General features: G+C 42.4%; 1 protein-coding gene across 4 annotated transcripts in view; it reads left to right on the top strand.

The window, feature by feature from the left end:
- The window catches only part of ptprua (protein tyrosine phosphatase receptor type Ua), a 199,168-nt gene that overhangs the window by 126,765 nt on the left and 51,152 nt on the right, over positions 1 to 21,251 (top strand). For all 4 annotated transcript variants that reach the window (XM_029513624.1, XM_029513626.1, XM_029513625.1 and 1 more), the window contains 5 exons: positions 2,328 to 2,648; positions 5,492 to 5,601; positions 8,962 to 9,163; positions 12,155 to 12,257; positions 16,887 to 17,166. In XM_029513624.1, coding sequence (XP_029369484.1) covers positions 2,328 to 2,648; positions 5,492 to 5,601; positions 8,962 to 9,163; positions 12,155 to 12,257; positions 16,887 to 17,166 — 1,016 coding nt within the window. The remainder of the gene's footprint in view (positions 1 to 2,327; positions 2,649 to 5,491; positions 5,602 to 8,961; positions 9,164 to 12,154; positions 12,258 to 16,886; positions 17,167 to 21,251) is intronic.

Here is a 21,251-nt window from a genome sequence, read left to right as displayed (position 1 = left end):
GGAGCAAAAGTAGCTGGAAATCCAGCTCCTCCGGTCACATCCTTTTGGGAGATCCCAGGAAGCCTTAGGTTTGGTCGGGCTCTGCGGTCCTTCCAGCACGCTTTGGTCTGTCTCTGGGTTTCCTGCCAATTTCACATGCCCAGACCACCTCCATGGGGAAGCATTCTGTCCAAACCTCTCAACAGCCTCTATTCATTGTAAAGGAACAGCAGTTTTACTCTGCAATCCTTTTACATGTGAAAATCCCTGCGCTGTCCCTAAGGATGAGGATTTGGTGCACAGAAAAGATGTTACTCTTGACCACTTTTTAAAGTTAGTTTCAACACGACAAGTTATTCTTTCACAAAAAGCTCAAGACCATAGCAGATGGTTGGAGTGTAAATCAGGAGGTATTCCATGTCGCTCAGTGCAATATTTGCTTAGATCCAGAAACTTAATCCGCCTATCAATTTCATGGCCTGTCCCACTGACCTTGGTAACATCACCCTAACTCCCTCACCAACCACTGGCTATGACTTGGTATCACGTTGACCTCCTCATTTAAAAGCATTTTCGTCTGGACTGCAACACCGGGGGCAGCATAGCGTTTAGCGCTGTTGCCCCACAATAAGAAGGTTGTGGGTTTGGTTCCTGGCCTGGGGCCAGTTTCTATGTTCTCCCTGTACCTGTGTGAGTTTCCTCCCACTGTCCAAAGACATCATGTTTGGGTTAATTGGGTGACTCTAAATTGTCTGTAGGTGTGAGTGTGAGGGGTTGTTGGTCTCTGATTGTCTCTGTGTGTTGCCCCTGTTATGGATTGGTGACCTGTCCAGGGTGTAACCCACCCTCACCCAGTGTGAGCTGGGATTGGCTCCAGCACTTCCCACAACCAGGAAATGGATAAATGTTAGAAGATGAATGAATGAATGCAACAACAGGGACAGCCCTATAAGCACTACTGTCACCGACTGACTGATAAGGTTACACCGTAGGTCATTCTGAATTTGACCAACTCAGCACCTTTTGTTGCTAGACAAATTGAACTTTCAGACACTGTAGCAACTTCATTCCGAATCTTGTGACTTCCTGATCAAACCGTCTTGTAGAAGGCAGTCACGTTAAAAAAAGACAACACAGCAGCTGACAGTGTCAATAATGAGCTTGCAATTTTTTTGCCTGAGTCTTTCTTTTAGCAATAAATAAGGTCAGTCGTCATCTTTAACTGAGTGATTTGGTCCAGTGACGTGGCTACAACGCCAGCATTTTAGCAGTAGCTCAGATGTGACTGCTGGTTTTCATGCTCTTTTAATAGGCTGCATTTTAGTCATTATTTCAAACTTGTCCAATTGTCTGAGCACAGAAAGGGAAAAACATCAGAGCGAGCAGCTTTACTGGGAACTCAGCTCTGTTAAAACTATCTGTGAGCACAGAGAGTGGCAAACAGATAAATAGCTGAATCAAGCTGACACTAAACTCCACAGTCCACCCATACACCAGGTTTTAACTTGTCATATTAATGGACCCCATAACTATGTGTAGTGCAAAATGGCTCACTTGTGGAGACGAACCCACAGAGAATTGTCAGCAACTCAGCTGCCCGCCTTTGCTCTATGTAGTGTTTTGCTTCACTGTCTCTGCTCTTATCATCCTCATGTCCAGCAGCAGCAGCAGCAGGCACCAGCTTTCACTGGAAAACCCATTGTATACAAGCTGCCCAGCACACAAAAACACACAGACAAAGTTAGCAGCAAGCTGGTGAGCATAGTGAAGCATTTAGCAGCCAAAGAAACAGATTTTTTGCTCAAGTGGAGACTAAACCAGAACGTTGACGAAAAAAGTGCTGATTCAACAGAATGAAACTGCTTACTATCATGCTCCCCAGCCTGAGAAATATATTCCATGCTACAGTGTTTACAGCTTGTTTGACCACGTGGACAAAAAAGAGAGGGGAAAAAAAAGTGAATGCTTAATTTTTTTATACAATTTTTTAATGCAAGTTAATAGTTTTTGCCTTAGCTTTTGTTCTACCTCAGCACTTGATCTAATTTTGACCAGTGAAATCTTAGAGAGAGCAATTTTCCTGCAATATTGCGTCTGCTCTCTTCATTGTATGCAATATTTGAGAACATTTTTAATGACATATCAACATTGAGAACATAAATCAGTAGATATGTTGGTAATCTGCATGTCCAGATTTTCCATCCACGCACATAGATTTATCCAAAGTTGCTAATAGTACTATCAGCGAGCTTCTTCCTCACACTTTCCTTGCCTGATCTCTTCAGTATCCTTTCCAGCAACTGTTTGCACTGCGTTGAAATAATTTCTGCTCTCCGTCGCCCTCCCAGAGCCCATGCGTGCCTTGAGGGGCCTGACAGCGACAGAGATCCAGCCGCGTCTGCTGGCCCTCCAGTGGGAGCCCCTGGGCTACAACCTCACCCGCTGTCACACCTACACCTTGTCTCTGTGCTACCGCTACTCCATGCCGACCGGGGGCAGCAGTGGGAACAACGCCACTGTCAGAGAGTGCCTATCTGTGGATCGCAACACCTCTCACTTCACACTGAGAGACCTGCCGCCTTTCCGCTCAGTCCATGTCCGGCTGGCGCTGGCCAACCCTGAAGGAAAGAAGGAGAGCAGGGAGGTGACCTTCCAGACTGAGGAAGACAGTAAGTGAGCGGTTTCATTTGACTCAGTGAACATCAGGACAAGAATATGCATTTTTTTTTTTTTTTTTGGAAAGGTTATTATGCATAAATGGGATGTTTTTATTCATGCGTTGAAGCTCTTCATTGTCATAGTTACTTAGCTAAGGCTTCAGAACTTTTAACATTTCTCCTTGTCTGCTCATATGTCATGCTCACATGATTATTGTGCAACGCTTACAGAAATCCATGCCTTTGGTCATCTAGTACCAATGAAAAAAAACAAACAAACAAAAAAAAAAAAACGTGTTGACTTACAAAATATGCTGGATCAGCATAATTAAATGGAAGTTCAGGCTTTTAAATGGAGACCAAAGGAACAATAATCAGCTCCGGCCGTGGCCAGTGGCTAAAAAGCAAAAATGATTTTGCTTATCTTTGTATTAATATTTTCCCGTGTACATCAGCAGATTAGGCACATTTGAATGCAAATTCCCCAAGAGTGCAAAGAAAGTCAGATACTTATTGTTGTGTAGAATAAGCAAGACTTTTAATGTATTTGAAAGCCATTTATGGGTATTCTTGACCAGGCAGATACAGTGAGAGTCAAAGGCGACCATGATATGAAACAGCAGCACAAGCTTCAAAATGCATTTTAGTTCCCACTAAGAAATGCAATATTGCTCTGCCTTCAATTTTACAGCAAACGCTTGAAAATAGCATGCAGTGGAGGAGAAATGGAGAGAAGCAGACAGTGTGCTTGGTTCTCTAAACCTACACAATGCTGTCTACTAGGCAGAGGCAAATGCATTTACATAAATGGAATAGCATACAGAATATAGCGCAGTGGTTATAATTATATTTTTTTTTAAATCCGATTTGGCTGGTCAGTAAGTGACAAGTTAAAACAGTACATGCCAAAATAACAAGTCTGACTGCTTCTATCCCCTGACTTTACTAGATTGTTGAAATGTCAGCACCAATGGAAAGTTTTGCTTTTGAGCTGCTGAATGCCAGCCTGACAACCTGACAGCCCCCAGTCCCCCTCTGTCATATGGAGAGCTGCGTTCACCTTCACAACTCCAGTAATTGAGCCGCAGACAGTGACAGTTCCCCCTGCCCTTCCTATTGGGCTCAGCAATCAATCGCGGGTGTAGCGCTTTGCTGTGTCTCTGCTGCTTGGCTGGAGCAGCTTTGGCTGTCAGGGAATTGTGGATAAACCAGGATTGTTCTTCCAAGGCCTCTTTGTCAACCAAAACCTCAGCTTCTGTAGCACTGAGACAGGTCAGAGAAGTTGTGCACTGTTGAGTAATTCAGTCACATCTGCCACACAAAGCAGAGGGCAAATATCTGGAAATGCAGGGACGTCACTTGAAAGAGATCTGAAAGGGTCAGACTATGACCATGAAGAGAAACAGAAGAACTGCCAGAAAAATCAGTGGGAAAGTTCCAAGTCTGCAATAAATTATATTCATTTTTTAAATGATGGTCCCATTTAGAGGAAAATAGAACACAAACACAGGAATGAATTAGGAGACGTGTCTGCCATGTGATTTACACCCATGTGTATCACCCAAACAGGATATAGTACAGAGCAGGCCAGATCCAGCCCTCATTCCTCCTTGGCTTTTTGCCGCAATATGGTTTTCGAAAAACAAAGATGGCCGACAGACAAATTACAGATTAAATTTTTCAAAGCAGCAGCTCACAGACCGATGGGTGACATCATGTTGGGTTAATATTTGGCTTAGGAAATGCAGAAGAATGAGATGAAAATGAAACTATTTTGACCAAATTCGCTTTAAATGTGAGAGAGCTGGATCTCTTTCATTTGACACCTCTACGAGTAAAACTGGCATCATCTAAGTTGACGTTTAATGACATAATTTTTCCATTTCAATAGAGAAAGAGCATTGTGCAAAGGTTGTGGTTTACATTATGTAAATCTATACACTTTGTTCAGGGCATTACTCAGTCCGAGCTTTACTTTCCTGTGCCTTCTTTTCTTCTTCTACGTTTGATAATTGATGAATCATACAATTGCACAAAGCAAATGTAGCTAGGTTTATTTTGGAATAATTTTTGGTGAACACCTGCTTTTTTTTTTGTTGTTGTTTTTTGTTTTGTTTTGCTTTTTGATCCAGCTTCTTATTATCCATACAAACCTCTCTTACAGTACAAACAGAACACAGTCCCTGATAATTCAAACCCTGTTTCATGGAGATTTTTTATTCTTCTGTGTAAATCTGTCAGGCATAGTTGCACATTATTTAAATTATACTCTCAGACTTATGGCCTTTTAAGTCTCATTCTGTGACATATTAATGTAGGAAGGCTAATATTACAAGAGTTTACTGCAGTGCACCGGAGCCAGCAGTCCAATGAGGAGGGTTATTTATTTCTTCTCTCAGAACTTAGTAAATTGCCCTGCACCCCAAGCACTCAAAAACTCCTGTACTGCTTTAAGAAGATGCATCTTATTAAGCCAAAAACGCAGAGAGGTACTCTGACAGTTCACAGGTTGGATTACTGTGCCATTTCTTTGTCAGTGAAGTGCTAAGGAAGAAAAATCGACTGTCATCCTCCAAGACACGGTGCTCTATTATCAGACAGTAGAAGCCAGAATCACAATTCATCCTGAGGTGCTGAGAGCAAGCTAGTCCAAAGTTTCCTTTCATCAGCCCCCTTCAGCTCTCTTTCTGCTCCCTAATTTTTGTTCTCCTCCATCCCTCCTTGGCCCCTGTGCTTTTTCGTTCTTTCAAAGGTGTTTTTACCCCCTGGCATGCCTGAACCTACAGTCCATTAACTTCAGACTGGAGCTGAGTGTTTGTTTCAGAGAAAGTTGTTTTTCTTTCTCCCCGCTGTAGTTCCCGGTGGCATTGCTCCAGAGTCGCTGACCTTCACCCCGCTTGATGACATGATCTTCCTCAAGTGGGAGGAGCCCATCGAACCCAACGGTCTCATCACACAGTACGAGGTAGGTAACCTTGTTAGTCATGCAATAAAATCTACATCCAAACAACCCAGCTGCCTTTGCATCACACACTAATCCTTTCCAGGTGTAGGATGTTATTTTCCCCTTGCCAATATCTATTTTATTCATCCTCCTTCACTATAATGACTCAAATCAAGTAAAAGTCTCCTCTCCAGGCTTTCAACACTATAAAGCTCCCCCTCTTTGATTTCTCCCCAGGCATGTTTTTCCTGTTTCTTGCCCAGATGCTGGTTTAACACATGAGCCTGAGCCACTAGAGGGGGGAGGACCCACTTTTCACAGTTCATGGGATTTACTGTACATGTTCATATGGTAATGAAGCTGAGGCAAAGACTTCAGGCTGTAATTACATGGGGGACAACCATTCTAATTACTTATTTGCCTAAGAGATACCTCCGCAAGAGGGAAACTTTAAATGTTTCTAATTAATTATTGAAGGACCTGTGTTAACCGTAGACCTTTGCAGCATGGGTTTTTAGAGCTTTTTCCACTTTAAGTACACATTAAGGCTCATTTTGGTCATAAGCTAGTTTCCATTCAGGTGGAGAAGTTTAGAAAATGAGGAACTCTGCAGAGGACTGAATGATGCTATAACCTATGCAATGAATACTGCTGAAGTTCCCGCGCCCCTTAACCTTTGCTGCTCTAGATGCCTACAACAGAGCCGTGACAATAAAATATATATTTTTTTATCTAATCCAGTATTCATGTCAGGGAGACAAATATCTGATGAGAATGATTTTTGGTGAAAACGTATGTGATGCACCCATTGACGCTCACACTAGAGTACACACCATTTGCAAAGGTTCGCGATTGGTTAAGGTTGCACTTTTTTTTTTTTTTTACACCGGTGTATCAAAACCACCTAAACATGATGACTCACTCTGAATCTGCTAAAGCCTGACCCCTCCAGAAAACCTTTATGGTTAATGATGGCGATAAACATAAAGGTTGGAGAAATAAAGGCCAGCACCTGCAAGTACTGTCATATACCACATAAGAAAAGGACTTTTCCACTCTGTTTCAGACAGTAAAGTTTCCACTACTTTTTACCACTGGACAGCAGTACAAATTCAAGCTCCAGCGTTAGACCAGCTAGCAACAGACAAACTGGCTGTGCACATGGGAGCGCGTTTGTCTGTATGTCTGTGTGCGCTTGGCAGCTCAGCCTCCAAATGAACTCGGCACCAGAAACAAGCAGCTCTCTCAGTTATTTCCCACCATCTGATCTCATTCTTGTCTCTTATGTCGGTGCCTTTTTTGAAGCAGGCTCACAAAGCCCGGGGATGAATTGAAACGTTTTGAGCTTGTGTGGACGTGTGTGTACATCGGTTGGTGCTGCAAAACTCAGAATCAAAAATCAAAAATTCACCCCTTGATCCCCCGTCTGAGCATGCAGGAGCAGAATGTGGCAAGACAAATATGAAGGAACTATTTCGTTGTGTGAACATTGTAAAAAGTAATTTTCTCATACTTTATACAAGTAGACATTTTCAGTAAGGTCCCATATTTTACACTTTGCACAGGTCTTTGTTATCAGTTAGAGTACAGACTTTTACCTGAGTTTTCCCCGGAGTCCATGCAGGAGCAGGGCGTCACGTTTACGAGCATTTCTGTTTATGGGCTGATTCTTTTCTGAGTGATGCACAGCAACGTGGCCGTAACCTGTAGCCAACAGGTGAAAAATAAATAAATTCCATTCCAGTGACATCTTGGCTTCTTGAGATTTGTAGTGTTTTCTTGGCAGTTTTTTTTTGTTTTGTAGGTAGTAAAAGTTAGCAAAACCAAGTTAAAATAATACGAAAACAGTGGACGGTGAGACCAGGTGGACCAAGAAGTCCAGAAGTCCTGACAGCTGGTTGAAAGGCTCAGTTTCTGAATACAGACTGTGAGCATTTCTCTGTGGACTGAGGACCTTTAGTACTTACACCTAGACCTGATTTATCATCAAAGACCACATGGTGGTCCACCTTTAGACTTCTGAATCTTTTTTAAAATTCTTTTTTAAAATCCATTTTTGTTTCTAAGCTTCTCTTGAAAAGAAATTTAGCATGTGTCAAATATATTACATTCAGTTAGTGTTTGTGATTCTCTATATAAACTGCTCCTTTGTGCCATTTAGATATATATATATATAATTTACAGACTTACTATAAATGCTTTGATCAAACAGAAAAAAAAAAACAAAAACACAACATCATCATGCCGGTCCTCCGTTCTACTTTTCATCTTCAGTACCTGTTTTTTTTTTTTTTTCTCTCTGCTCTGTCTGCTAATCTGGAAAGCTGTGTAAAATCAGACTAACTGTGCTGTAGTGGGAGAGTGTGACACTGAGTCTGATTATCAGCGGCTAACTACAGCATAAGATTTAAAAGATCTGAGCAGGGAGATGACATCTTTTTGCAGGAGTGCTACCATTAATTGAGTGCTGTTTCTCATGAGAGTCTCAAATGAAATGCCAGCAAAATTCAATCTTCCAGGTAGTGTTAATAGTGAGATATATGCCGTGTAAAGCAAATCACTGATACTCTATCTACACTACAGCTTATACAATACGCTTAGCTCTGGATGATGGTGTATAGAGGAATGCTTACAGTCAGTTCATCTGAATGCATGCTGAGTGAAAGCTGAAGGATCTGACTTGAAAGTGTAATCACGTCCATCCAACTGAAAACTGGCTAATAGTTAAACTTCCTTTTTACTAGCCATGCCTGCAGCACTGTAGGAGCTATAGTAACGGCAGTGTTAATCTTTCAGGAAAGTAGAGTAGTGGTTTCTCCACTGCTTTAGTTCCCAGAGGATGAATTCGTAACATCTCAAGTGTCAACACCTAAGTGATCGATTTGTTCAGCTGTTTACGGCACTCAGGGGATAAATCCTAACAACCTTTCCTGCGTGATCGCCTGTAAGAGGGTGGCTTCTTTGGTTTATGTTTAAATGGTTTGAATCTGGATGGACTGCAATGAAATACAGGAATGTATATATCCTCTTTAGAAGGAATTTTAATTATTTTAGCTTCGCTCAGAATTTTTCTTCCTGCACCACCAGTAGGTTGAAATGCAAATCAAGTACGTACAACATTAGTGATGTACCCATCAGCCCCATCTGAACTTTGTATTTAGTGCTATTTAGCAAATGTCAGAATGCTAACCTGCCAAAAGTACTGTAAACATTATACCAGCGAACATCAACATGATAGTTTTGTCTTCAAGAGAATGTGCTAATATCCTAACATGCTGGTGCTATATAGGCCTAAATATTTCTTCATTTCATGACTGCTAGCATTGCTGTGGACTACACATCTTTTTCTAATTCAGTGGCATGCTTTTCCTCCTTTTTTAGATCAGCTACCAGAGCATCGAGTCGTCAGACCCCAGCATTAATGTGCCGGGTCCTCGGCGCACAGTTTCCAAACTGAGGAATGAGACCTACCACATGTTCTCTGGCCTGCATCCTGGAACCACCTACCTGGTGTCCGTTCGCGCCCGAACCGCCAAGGGGTTTGGCCAGACAGCGCTCACAGAGATCACCACCAATATCTCTGGTGAGACCCCGGTGCTGACTGTTGCTGTGTCAGTACATGAGTGCATGAGTCAATTCCATTTTATATATATGGCACCAAATTTAAGTTTAATCTAAAGGCATTTTACAGGGTAAGGACAATGAGCAGCATTTGGCAACAGTGGAAAACCTCCCTTTTAACAGATAAAAAGCCACAACAGAACCAGACCACCTCAACATAGCCCCCCTTTTTCCCGACAAAAATCTGTCCCTACTCAAAGCAATAGACTCCAACCAAAGACGGCTTTTTTTAAGTTGTATATTAAATTAGTCTCTTGGTTTTAATACAATTTTAATTTGGTGATTTTGGACAAAAACAAATGGAAACAAAAAACTGAACTCTTTATAATATGATCGCCTCAAGTTCTGTTAATTAGTGTAGATTGTTATTATTTAAGGTTAATAATTTAGTTAACATTTTCACAAATTGGTTAATTTGTTCAAACATTGTTTTTTGTCTGTGTGCGCGTGTGTGTACATATATATATATATATATATGTATGTATATAGATATGTCAAAGCAGATCATTTGCTTTGGATGGTGAATATATTACTCCAAATTAAATTATATTTTATTAGTCTGTCAAACCTTTTGAAATGAAAAACAGTTAATTACACTAATTAATAATTATCTGCTTTTTTACAACTGTGCTGTGTTTAAAAAGTGTTTACCTGTAGCTGCTAATTAATCCAAATATCACTGAAATCTCAATATGGCCAAGTGTAATGTCAAAACCACAGGAGCTTCAGTTTATTGTTGGGAATGAAGTGCGTCACAGTGGTCCACAAATAAAGCATTGTGTTGCTACAAATAAAAAACATACACTCCACATGTCAGGACCAGACAGACAAACTGGGACCCACAAAGCAGATCAGAGGCAACGAATAGAGAGAGGTGGTTTATCGACAGTCCAGGTTCAGTACACAGGCAGGCAGTCAGCTGAGGCAGCAGTACAAAAACACAAGGCAGGATCAGGAGTTGAAAAACAGGTGAGGGTTAAAACCAGGAGAGAGTGAGAAAAGGCAGAGGTACAAAGACGCTAGGCAAAAAGAGGACTCGAGGAGGACAAAAAACCAGTCGGAGCACTGGAGATACACACGAGGAAAATAACACCGGAAAGTTCCTCACAATGGATTCAGACAATCTGACAGAGACATGTGGAAAGACAACAGGTATAAATATACAGGGGAACGGGACGCAGGTGAATGACATTAGGGCAGAGAAAACCATCAGAAGCAAAATGAATGACAACAGGGCAGTACAAGACTACAAAATAAAACAGGAAGTCTTACAGACTCATCAATCATGATTCTTCATCTCTGTTAACTTGTTCACTGATTCACCGTAAGCTAACAGCAAAGAAGAGACCAACACTTACGTTTTCCCTTCCCCGGCCTTCAATGCGGTGAAAGGAAATTATTTACTGTAACAATCACATTTTAATTAATTCAGCAGTTTACAAACAATGAATACTGTTGCACAAGGTGCTTTACACATTAAAAAATAAAAATAAACAAGACAATTTCCCCCACCTTGGCCACATCACCACCCACACCCACCCACGCTTGCACACACCCACTCACACATACAGACACTCAGATTAAAACAGGACACAATGTTTTTGTCACAAAGGTAATTAGTACGCTCAATGTCCTGATTCAAATGTGTGGTTTTAACAGTATAAAAACTGTGGGGACTGGGACTGGGTGGAGCTTGTGTGCGCACAGTGACTCAAATGACTCAAATGACCGATTCACCTTGGCTAAACAATCCAAGTAAACTCAAGTCAGAGAAAGAAACAATTTCACTAGTGTGAATGTTGGCCCGCCTACTCCCAGAATGTTAGTTGAGATTAGATCCCCACAACCCTGACAGAAAAGCAGCTGCAAAAGAATGAATGAAGTGCAGAAATTCGAATAAAATTGTTGACCATAATCACACATTCCTAGAATCCTGAGCTCTGCAGAAAAGGAAGTGATTCGTCTATCTCAAAGTGTAATATATAATATTAAAATATCTTTGGGCCCCATTGGATCTATATGTTAGCAAACAAATCCTTTCATTGTTGTGACGGCTCAGCGTAAATAAAACTGCCTGTTCACCCTCGTTCCTTATTATCTGTACCTGATCCATCTGGTTTCAGAAGGTGGCTTCTGTGGGTTGACAGCTGTCAAGGTAAGAAATTCAACCTCCGGCTTCACACACTCTCTCTTGGCTGCATCTGTCTGGGAAGAAGAAAAAAAAAAATTCTGGCAAACACGGGAAGTGTAATGTTGCACTATAAGTCCTTTCATAATTCATGTTGGGCTTTAACCACCCGACATGAAACAGTACGTGTGCACCCACACAGAGCTCAGCTGCCTTTGTGTTTATTGGAACGAGTTTCTGTTTCTCTTTTTCGGATGCTGCGTTACAAAACCTGACTTTTTTTTAATAAGTCAATAGAAGCAGAAACCTTTCCACTTCTGTTCTGGAACCTTTTATCTTTCAGCTTATCTGTTGCACCAGGATGGCCGTTTGCCTCACTACACACTGCGCTTAATTCACTACTAGTAGTAAACAGAGATGGGAACACTCAACCTCATTGTCCCCAGAGCTTTTCTGAGGTTGTGCTGCTTTGAGATCTGCCCTAATTATATTATAAGGGCTTCTTGTTTTCTCTGTAGTTGGCTGCTGTTTCTAGTCATCATCAGTCAATGGCAGTGTGTGGGCGCCTGCACACACTACAGTACACAGGATCTGTGCCGGTAATGAATAAAGATGACACGCTGTATCTTTCTATATTGGGGAGGATAAATTATTATAATATCCAAGCAGAAGTACACCTACATGTCTTCATGAATTCTAATTCTGCGAATTGCAGAAATTCTAACCATTAGTTAAATTATTGATGGGTCTCTGATGGGCTGATGGGCCAGTTTTCTTCATCGTAAGTATTCTTTGTTGTCTCTCCTGCTCCTATTTTTCTCCCAGCCCCGGTGTTTGACTACGACGACATCCCCTCTCCACTGAGTGAGTCAGAGAGCACCATCACCGTGTTGCTGCGCCCAGCGCTGGGGAGAGGAGCACCTGTCAGGTACAGCTAACGCACCGTTCAGGCCTCTTCCCTGCTGTGATATTTATAGCTACCATCAAAAAGAGGAGGACCAGGAGATTGGTTTACAAGACTTTTATTCTCAAAGTACAAGATAGGGAACTAAAAAGAATCAATTGCAGAGTGGATCCCATTCGGCTTTACTGACTGGTAATGAAGCAAAGACAGAGGAGACATAAATAAATAGTTAACCACTTTCACTTCTAAAGTTAAACCTGAGTTACTTCGTCAGGCATTTGTAGAACAACACCACATGCTGACCACGGTCTAAAACCGTGGGCCAGCAGCTGCGATGGTGTGCACAGTGATTAGAGATTTTTGTTAATGGAAGTAAATGAGGGAGTTTGTTGCTTTAAGCTGCCTTTTTATAGTATTTATTCAACATAGTGTATAATAGTAAAATTTTGCATATCAGTTGGTATTGCTTTTCAATTAGTCTTTAAATTTATGCCAGAGTCTCATTCATTGTGCAAATGTAACATAACTTTAGGGCTAAAAGCATGAAGCTTTCTTTCTCTCTTGCTAGCTCGCCCACTTGATGAGCAAACATTTATACGCGTGAGAAAGTTAAAGGGGGCCTATAAGTCAACAGGCACTGGTGTGTGCTATGGGATAGAATCCTTGTGGTGTCATTGGCAAGTAACAAAAATTTGACTTAGGCTAATATTTGATAATATTGAATGTGTCTGCCTCCATATCTTTTCATTATATGGAACAGAATAATACAATTATGTATTAATAATAAAGCACATTGAGATATTTGGTCTGGACTGTATATAGACATACATATGCAGATGAGAACTAGAGTTTTGTGTATTGTAAAAACAACCTTGAATCCTCTTTGGAAACAATAGCTGAAGGCAGGCCATGGAACGAACTTATATCACAGATAAGGGGCATTGTTCAGCCCAACATCAGGCCAAACAACGCCTTTTAGCTGTGATATTGTAAACGTCTTGCATTGCACTGACCCATGACTTCAGCTTACAACCCTTACAAATTTCTGCTATTTATACGAAACAGAATCATATAAAAATACAATAATATAAAAAAAACAATAAGAAGTATCGAGCCACAGCTTGAAATTGTGGTTACATGTTACATACAAGTGGGCTTTTAGTCTAATAGCTTTGGCTACCGTTTCTGTCATTAATAATCATTGTGCTCATTGAGTTATTTGTAAAAATCTGGAAATTTAGAAAAAAAAATAGTGATGGAGGATGAGAGGTGGATTCTCACAGGCCTGTGAGAATTTATTCGAAACAGAAAACAAAGACTCATAGCAGAGTTATTCGCCACCTACCTATTATTACCTTTTCACCTGCAACTGGAAATGGTTTAAACAATCTGAATTACTGAATTCCCATCCATCTGTGTCCATGTCTTTGGACTGTGGAAGGAAGCTGGGCAACAGTGCCCCACAAATTTCATCAAGTTTCACAAAATGTGCTTCTAATGGTGCCAGAGGTCGAAAAGGACAGCAAAAGCTGAACTGTACCACTGTAAAAGCAGTCTTTGTTTGTAGATGGAATCATTGTTGTCATGGGGATGACTCACTACAATCTACTTTCTTTTTAAAATGGAAACATCTCTGTTTAGGCAAGCTTTTTAGCTCCATTCATCCTCACATGCATGACACATGCCTGCGTGTGTCTGCATCATCATTTCCTGAAGTCTGTTTTTGCCCATCCAGATTCGTTTCAGTGTAGTTGCCTTTATTGTGGAAGAACAATGAATTGTCTAATCATACATTTCTGTAAAAAAAACAATAAACATGAAGCATTATGTGTACAAACAGAGCCAAGCTAACAATAGTGTAAGAACAGCAGAATAAGCAGAACAGCATAATATGCATATTGCACTGGATAATAATACATATGCTTTGAAGGTTACTAAGTGTGTACAGGTGGTTTGTCGTTAAGCAGGTAAGTTGTTAAATGGAACTTAAAATTGTCAATCTGCCAAAAATCTGGACAATTTTAAAGACTCACCTTTCAGAGAGCAGCAGGGCAAGTAGATGTGTCAACTTTCTGTAAATGTCCCCTATAGTGATGGTTAATGAGTGCCAGTTTCTGACTCTGTGAAGAACGTAGATTTCATCATCATCATCAACATCATCTTCATCCGCTTATCCGGGGCTGGGTCGCAGGGGTAGCAGCTCCAGCAGACGACCCCAAACTTCCCTTTCCCCGGCCACCTTGGCCAGCTCTGACTGGGGGATCCCAAAGCGCTCCCAGGCCAGTGTGGAGATTTCATCTCCCCACCTGTTCCTCAGCCTGCCCTGTGGCCTCCTCCCAGCTGGACATGCCAGGAACACCTCCCTTGGGAGGCATCCCGGTAGCATCCTTATCAAAAGGATGACACCTCAAGTGTCTCCTTTCCACGCGAAGGAGCAGCGGCTCTACTCCAAGTCCCCCCTGGATGGCCGAACTTCTCACCCTATCTGTAAGGGAGACTGCAGCCACCCTCCTGAGGAAACCTATTTCGGCCGCTTGTACCTGCAATCTCGTTCTTTCAGTCATGAGCATAGGAACAAAGACTGACCAGTAGATAGAGAGCTTTGCCTTCTGGCTCAGCTCCCTCTTCACCACAACAGTGCGGTAAAGCGATCGGCCGGACCCTCCTTTCCAGCGCCTTGTAGTAGACTTTCCCAGGGAGGCTGAGGAGTCTGATGAACCGGTAATTGGCACACATCCTCTGGTCCCCCTTTTTAAACAAGGGAACCACCACCCCGGTCTGCCACTTCTTTGGTACTGTTCCAGACTTCCACGCAATATTGAAAAGGCGTGTCAACCACGACAGCCCCACAACACCCAGAGCCTTCAACATTTCCGGGCGGATCTCAGCAATCCCTGGGGCTTTGCCATTGTGGAGTTTTTCAACTACCTTGGTGTCCTCATCCTCGATCTCTGCCTCCACCCCAGAGGACATAAAAGTTGGATTCAGGAGTTCCTCAACGTGCTCTTTCCACCTTCCGACTACCTCCTCAGCCGAGGTCAACAGTGAACCATCCTCTCCATTAATGGCTTGGATGATAACCCGCTTTCCCCTCCTGAGATGCTGAATGGTTTTCCAGAAACACCTTGGTGCTTCCCGAAAGTCCTTCTCCATGCGTTCTCCAAACTCCTCCTACACCGCTGAGACTGCAGACCTTTGGGCCTAACCCTAACCCTAACCCTCAGGAGTCCCCCGGGCTAACATATCCCGCAAGGCCTCCTTCTTCAGTCAGACGTCTTCCCTGACCACCGGTGTCCACCACGGTGTCCGATGGTTAATGCGCCTTGAGGCACCTAAAACCTTGAGGCCACAGCTCCCCGCGGCAACTTCGGCAAATTGAAGTTTTGAACATCGACCACTCAGGTTCAATGTCCCCAACCTCCACAGGGATGCTAGAAAAGCTCAGCCGGAGGTGGGAGTTGAAGGTCTGTTGGACAGAGGCCTCCTTCGAGACATTCCCAGTTCAACCGCACAACACGTTTGGGCTTGCCAGGTCTGTCCTGAGTTTTCCCCCGCCACCTAATCCAACTCATCAGATGACACGATCACAAAATCGATCATTGACCTTGGGCCTAGGGTTCTCTGGTAGCAAGTACACTTATGAGCATCCTTGAACCCTTGAACATGGTGTTATGGTGCTATGGATAGTCCATGGCTAGCACAGTTTGGGCTCAGATCAGGAAGGCTGTTCCTACCAATCACACCCCTCCAGAAGTCTCCATCATTGCCCACGTGCACGTTGAAGTCCACTAATAGGACTATGAAGTCCCCTATTGGAGCCCCATACAGGACCCGATTCAGGGTCTCCAAGAAGGCCGAATACTCCAAACAGAGTTTTCCTCCCCACAACCCTGAGGCATAGGGAGGCGACCCTCTCGTCCACCGGGGAAAACTTCAACGTAGTGGTGTGCATAAGGGGACTTGTGAGTATCCCCACACCCACCCGGCACCTCACCCCATGAGCAACTCCAGAGAAGAATAGAGTTCAACTGCTCTCCAGGAGTAGGCGCGTAGAAGTAAGCCCCACCAGCTCCAACTGGTAGCGCTCCACCTCCTGCACAAGCTCTGGCTCCTTCCCCCCCAGCGAGGTGACATTCCATGTCCCCAGAGCCAGCCTCTGCTGCCCAGGTCTGGGTTTACAAGGCTTCCCGCCTTCACTGCCACCCAACTGGCATTGCACCCAACCCCATCGGTTATCCCCGCAGGTCATGGGCCCACGGGGTGAAGAAAGTGAAAAACAGCGGATGGATTAGGGGGCAGGGCTCCGGTTTAAGTGACAGACTGTACCACAACATTAGGATAGAGTACAGAGCAGAGTCTAAATCCAATCCTCATTCCTCCTCAGCTGCACCTTTCGCATCCAAATATGGTTTCTACTGGCTTCAAAATACCAAGATGGACAAATTCCACAGCAGAGACTTCAAAACACCAGTTTACAAACCAATTGGTCACATCACATTGGTTGACACTTGATGTAGCCTCTGCTAACAGATATCATTAGATACAATCCCAGAAAAAAGTAAGCTTATAGATTGAATACTATACTATTACAATAATTCAGTGTGATAAATTTGGTTTACTCTTGTGGACTAATCTCCACTCTGTCCTCCACAGTGCCTATCAGGTGGTGGTGGTAGAGGAAGACGGGTCTCATCAGGTGAGGAGGAGGGAGCTTGGCACCGTCGACTGCTTCCCCACGCCCAACTCCCACAATGAGGCCCAGACCAGAGGGTCCCCGCATTACTACACAGCAGAGCTGGCTCCCAGCAGTCTGCCCGAGGCCACGCCTTTCACCGTGGGCGACAACCACACCTACAACGGTTACTGGAACAGCCCATTAGACCCTACAAAGAACTACCTCATTTATTTTCAGGCAACAAGCAACTTCAGAGGGGTAAGACCTATTAAGATGTCCGACAATCATTTGTCTATGGAGCTCAGACGTGGTGCTTTTATGTTTAAGCAGCCTTGTCAATCACTCAGATTTTTGTAGAGTAAGTCAGAAGGCAGGAGGCAATATGCTGCAGGCACTCTGAGAAAGTGCATAAACAAGGCTTTATTTATTCCCAAACGGGGTGATGCATTTAGAATTTTTAGCACTGGGTAGTTTGCTTCTTACTGCTCAGTCTTGGACATGCTACATAATTTCTCACTGAAACAAGAAAAAAGGCAGACAATTTATTTTTTTTCTTCTTAAAAGCACATATATATATATATATATATATGAGGAAAATCACACTGGCACACTGCCTGGCTTAAAAATATCTACAATGCAAGGAACCAATTGAGCAATTTGAAAATTAACTGAAGTGTGAATCAGAAATGTACTGGCCAGAGTGCACAGATGTAGTGGAACGAAGTGTTCTTCAAATCAGTACGCACACGTGTCTCCCCCCCTTCAGCTTCTCATCTCAATATCAGTACCTGACTCCTCTGAGGAAGCAGCCCCAGTTTCTCTCTGGATTTCTCAGGAAGGACAGCACTCAGCCTCAAGTCCAGCTCAGGACCAACATGCTGACTAAAATATCTTCCATTTGATCGGAAATCAGCAACGAACTTTCCCCATGCTTGAAGCCGTTTGCGAAAACTCTTCAAATGAAAAACTCTGACTGGCTAAGTTGCTTTGACATTGAAGTCAGCCAATACAACAAGCAAAAGATTATAATTCATGTTGATGATTTTCTCTTTTTGTCGTGCAAACGTTTTCATCTCCAATCTATTATCTAAACGATAGTTGTGCGTCATGAGAGATATGCTGTTTGAGGAGGGAAAAAAAAAATATTTTGACAATTACGCTGGAAAAATTGGATGTATGAGACTTTCTATGGACCACAAGCTGCCATTGAATTGAAACAGTAATTGCTTTGCCAGAAATGCCTTCGCTGGGGCTTGAAAGATGCATGATTGGTGCTGCCAGTTTCTTGTGAAACACACAAGCAGGAAACAAACACACCAATTTCCATTTTTTTTAATCATGTCTGCAGGATTTGTTTGGCTCCTTAGAAATTGCTAGATTACTACTATCGATTACACTAAATGTGTACATAACAGCAGGCTGATATTTTTCATTTCATTTAGCCTACTTTTGCGTTTATCATCTCATCATCTGGGGTTGCTCCTCTTAGTTTCTCACTCCTAGTTTAGATGCACTGGCGACAGAATTGGGAACTGATTGGGAAGTGTTGGATTCTGATTTGTTCTTGATAAAGCTCCAGGATGGCGAAAGGCCCAAATTCACTTAAGTAGCAAATCTACTATTGAATCTTTTATCTGTCCTTGTGCTTTTTTATTAGAGGAAACTCATTTCTGTTTATTCAGCCACATTAATCAACGCTTTCGTGCTTTTAAAAATGCTAATATTGAAGCTGTTTTCAGCAGCTCTACCCATTTACTGTCATCCCTGCTATCCTCATGAAAGTACCTTGACAAAACGCACAATGAAACTTGTTTTCTTACCTAGACTTGAGTTACAGGAGACGTTTGTAAGTTTTGCTTTTGCGAAATAGTGAACATTAACATTCACAACGGCTTTCTTACCAGTTCAAGCAGTCAGCATCAAACTTTGTTTTGATCCTACCAACATTTGTGGAAAGTATTGTGAAAGTTAACTTTTGTTGCAATCGTGTTTTTGCTTCTGCTGAAATTAGCATACAGTACCAATCAGCTAGCTGTAGCCCATGTCATTCTCCAATAGGGACTCACTGCAGTCTCCTGTCTGTCATTAAGACATATTGCTGCTCAGAGGACGTATTACATATCACCTTTATAAAGACATTGGTTGAAGGGTTTTGTCAAGGGACAATGCATGCTTTCCTAATGAAGAATGCATATTCGGCGGTAAAGACAACTTACAATTTGTGTTGCTTCTCACAAGTACTGCTATATCACACCAGTGGACTGTGTGTTTTTACCAAGGCCATTGAAGAGCGAGTTCCTCACAAAGACTCATTTTCAGTTGAGGATCTCTCCAAATTAAAGCTGCACTAATCAGTTTTTTTTATAGTGACAATGGATCAAATGTCAGTGTCTAATGTGAAATGTGCCAGCGGAGATTCAATCAGCTGAATGAGTTTCAGTGTCTTTAAGCTTCAATTGATTTTATGGCCTGCTGCTTAAGTTTGTCTAACAGAACTTTTACCAACACTATTTGCAGTCAAAGTCACGAGGTCTTTTCATGAAAGCCAACGCTGTACATCGTATGCCATTGGTAGGAGCCCATAGCATGGCATGTCCCAGGTCTTAACCTTCAAGTCAAGTTTATATACAAGTCTGTTCGTATGAAATTCTGATGATGAGCCTCAGTTTCCACACATAACCCAGTTAAAGGACAGTGGTCATGAAAGGTGAAGTTTTACCTTTAAAACTGTACCTGCAGGATACCAAATCTTAATGATATTTGAAATGGCTGTGCAGACTCTGGATCTGTGACAGCAGCTCCCAATGCGACATTTGTTAATATCACGTATTACTGTCACCATGGGTGACGCTAGCCCATTTTTGGGGATGCTCACACTTTCATCCATTATCCCTCATTATCAACACCTTATAATTATTACTAGTCCCCATTTTGCCTCACAAACCCGCATATTACTTTTAATGTTGTTAGGAAGGAGACAGTTAGCTAGTTGGCATTTTTGTAAGAAAAAAGGGTGAGTGGACTGTTAAGTGGTGGTGGTAGGACTCATTCAGTGCTCAGCACCCCTGAAGCTCTGATCCTAGAATCACCCCTGACTATCACAACCTCATCCAAGGAACGTCTGTTTTCAATCATCTATTTATTTGTCAGCAAAAGGTAAACTTGGAGATGGATGTGAGGGGTTAGGGAGGAGTCCAATATATTTTGGTGCAGATCTAGCTAATGGAGTGGATCCAGGGTTGTTGAGGATTGTTAAGCCTTTGGTATTGTTAAGTCTTTTATTGTGTGCCAGTGTATTTTTTACTGTTACAACGCACCTCAATGTCAAACTTGCTTGGTAGCCGTTCCCCGTGATGGTGTGGTTTGAATGTGTTGGTTTGAAGGCTTAGCGCACCCGCTCACCCAATCACGTTCAAAATCAAAATGTCATGAAGCTTTGAAAAAGCTTTGCAGCACGCCAGCTATTAATCAATCCTGTGGCCCTTTGCTGTAGGTCACCCCCTTCCTCTCTCTCTGACTGTCCTTAGTCACTGATTGCAACTTTCAGAATAAAGGCCGAAAGAAACAAGCTTTCTAAGTATGCTCAGTAAAAAGGAAAATCGGGTCCATTTCATTCATCTGCATGAAACCTCACTCATCAGTGTTTGTCAAACAAGTCTCATGTGATGAAACTTAACTCAGGTCTCATTCATGTCATGTCAGTCATGTGGTTCAAATCCTGTTGAACAGCTGACTAATATCGAAAACAGCTGGTGAATACGAGGGAGCATTTAGCAGCTGAAGAGCCATGGACTTTCCTCAAGAATTGGAAGAGTCTTAACCAGCTGAAAGAGAGACAACATTGGATTTGTGTTTGTTAGGCTGACAGAAACACAACTCCAAATGAACACTGATGTTGCCGCTCGTCTGCTTGATGTATTGCCAGCGCCAGTTTGCCAACATGTTTACCATTTCCTCTGCACCTTACTTTCGCTCGCCTTACATTCAGATTTGAAATTGTGAACATTAATTAGTACTTAAGATAAAACTGTATGATCATATTTCTCAACTGAAACTAAGAAGTTCGTGATATATAACTACATTTCCTCACACGCTGAAAACCGAACTTTAATGGGCTCTCTGAGGGATTAGGAAAGATTCATATTTGATAAGCAGATTTAAGACTGGAATCAACATTCGGTAAAATGCTTCTGAAATCCACTGGGGAATATTAAACTTACTCTAAATCTCTTTTCTAGAGAAGGTTGGCTTTAAGTGGCCATTTTGATAAGCACCAGTGTTCCTGTAATAAATGGCCAAATGTGCACCCTGACGAGGACGAGGTGACACATGACATGCTACCC

This window comes from Echeneis naucrates, chromosome 11, assembly GCF_900963305.1.
Source record: "Echeneis naucrates chromosome 11, fEcheNa1.1, whole genome shotgun sequence".
Taxonomy (NCBI): domain Eukaryota; kingdom Metazoa; phylum Chordata; class Actinopteri; order Carangiformes; family Echeneidae; genus Echeneis; species Echeneis naucrates.
Note: the sequence above shows the minus strand (reverse complement) of the source record. Positions and strands in the feature narration are given on the sequence as shown.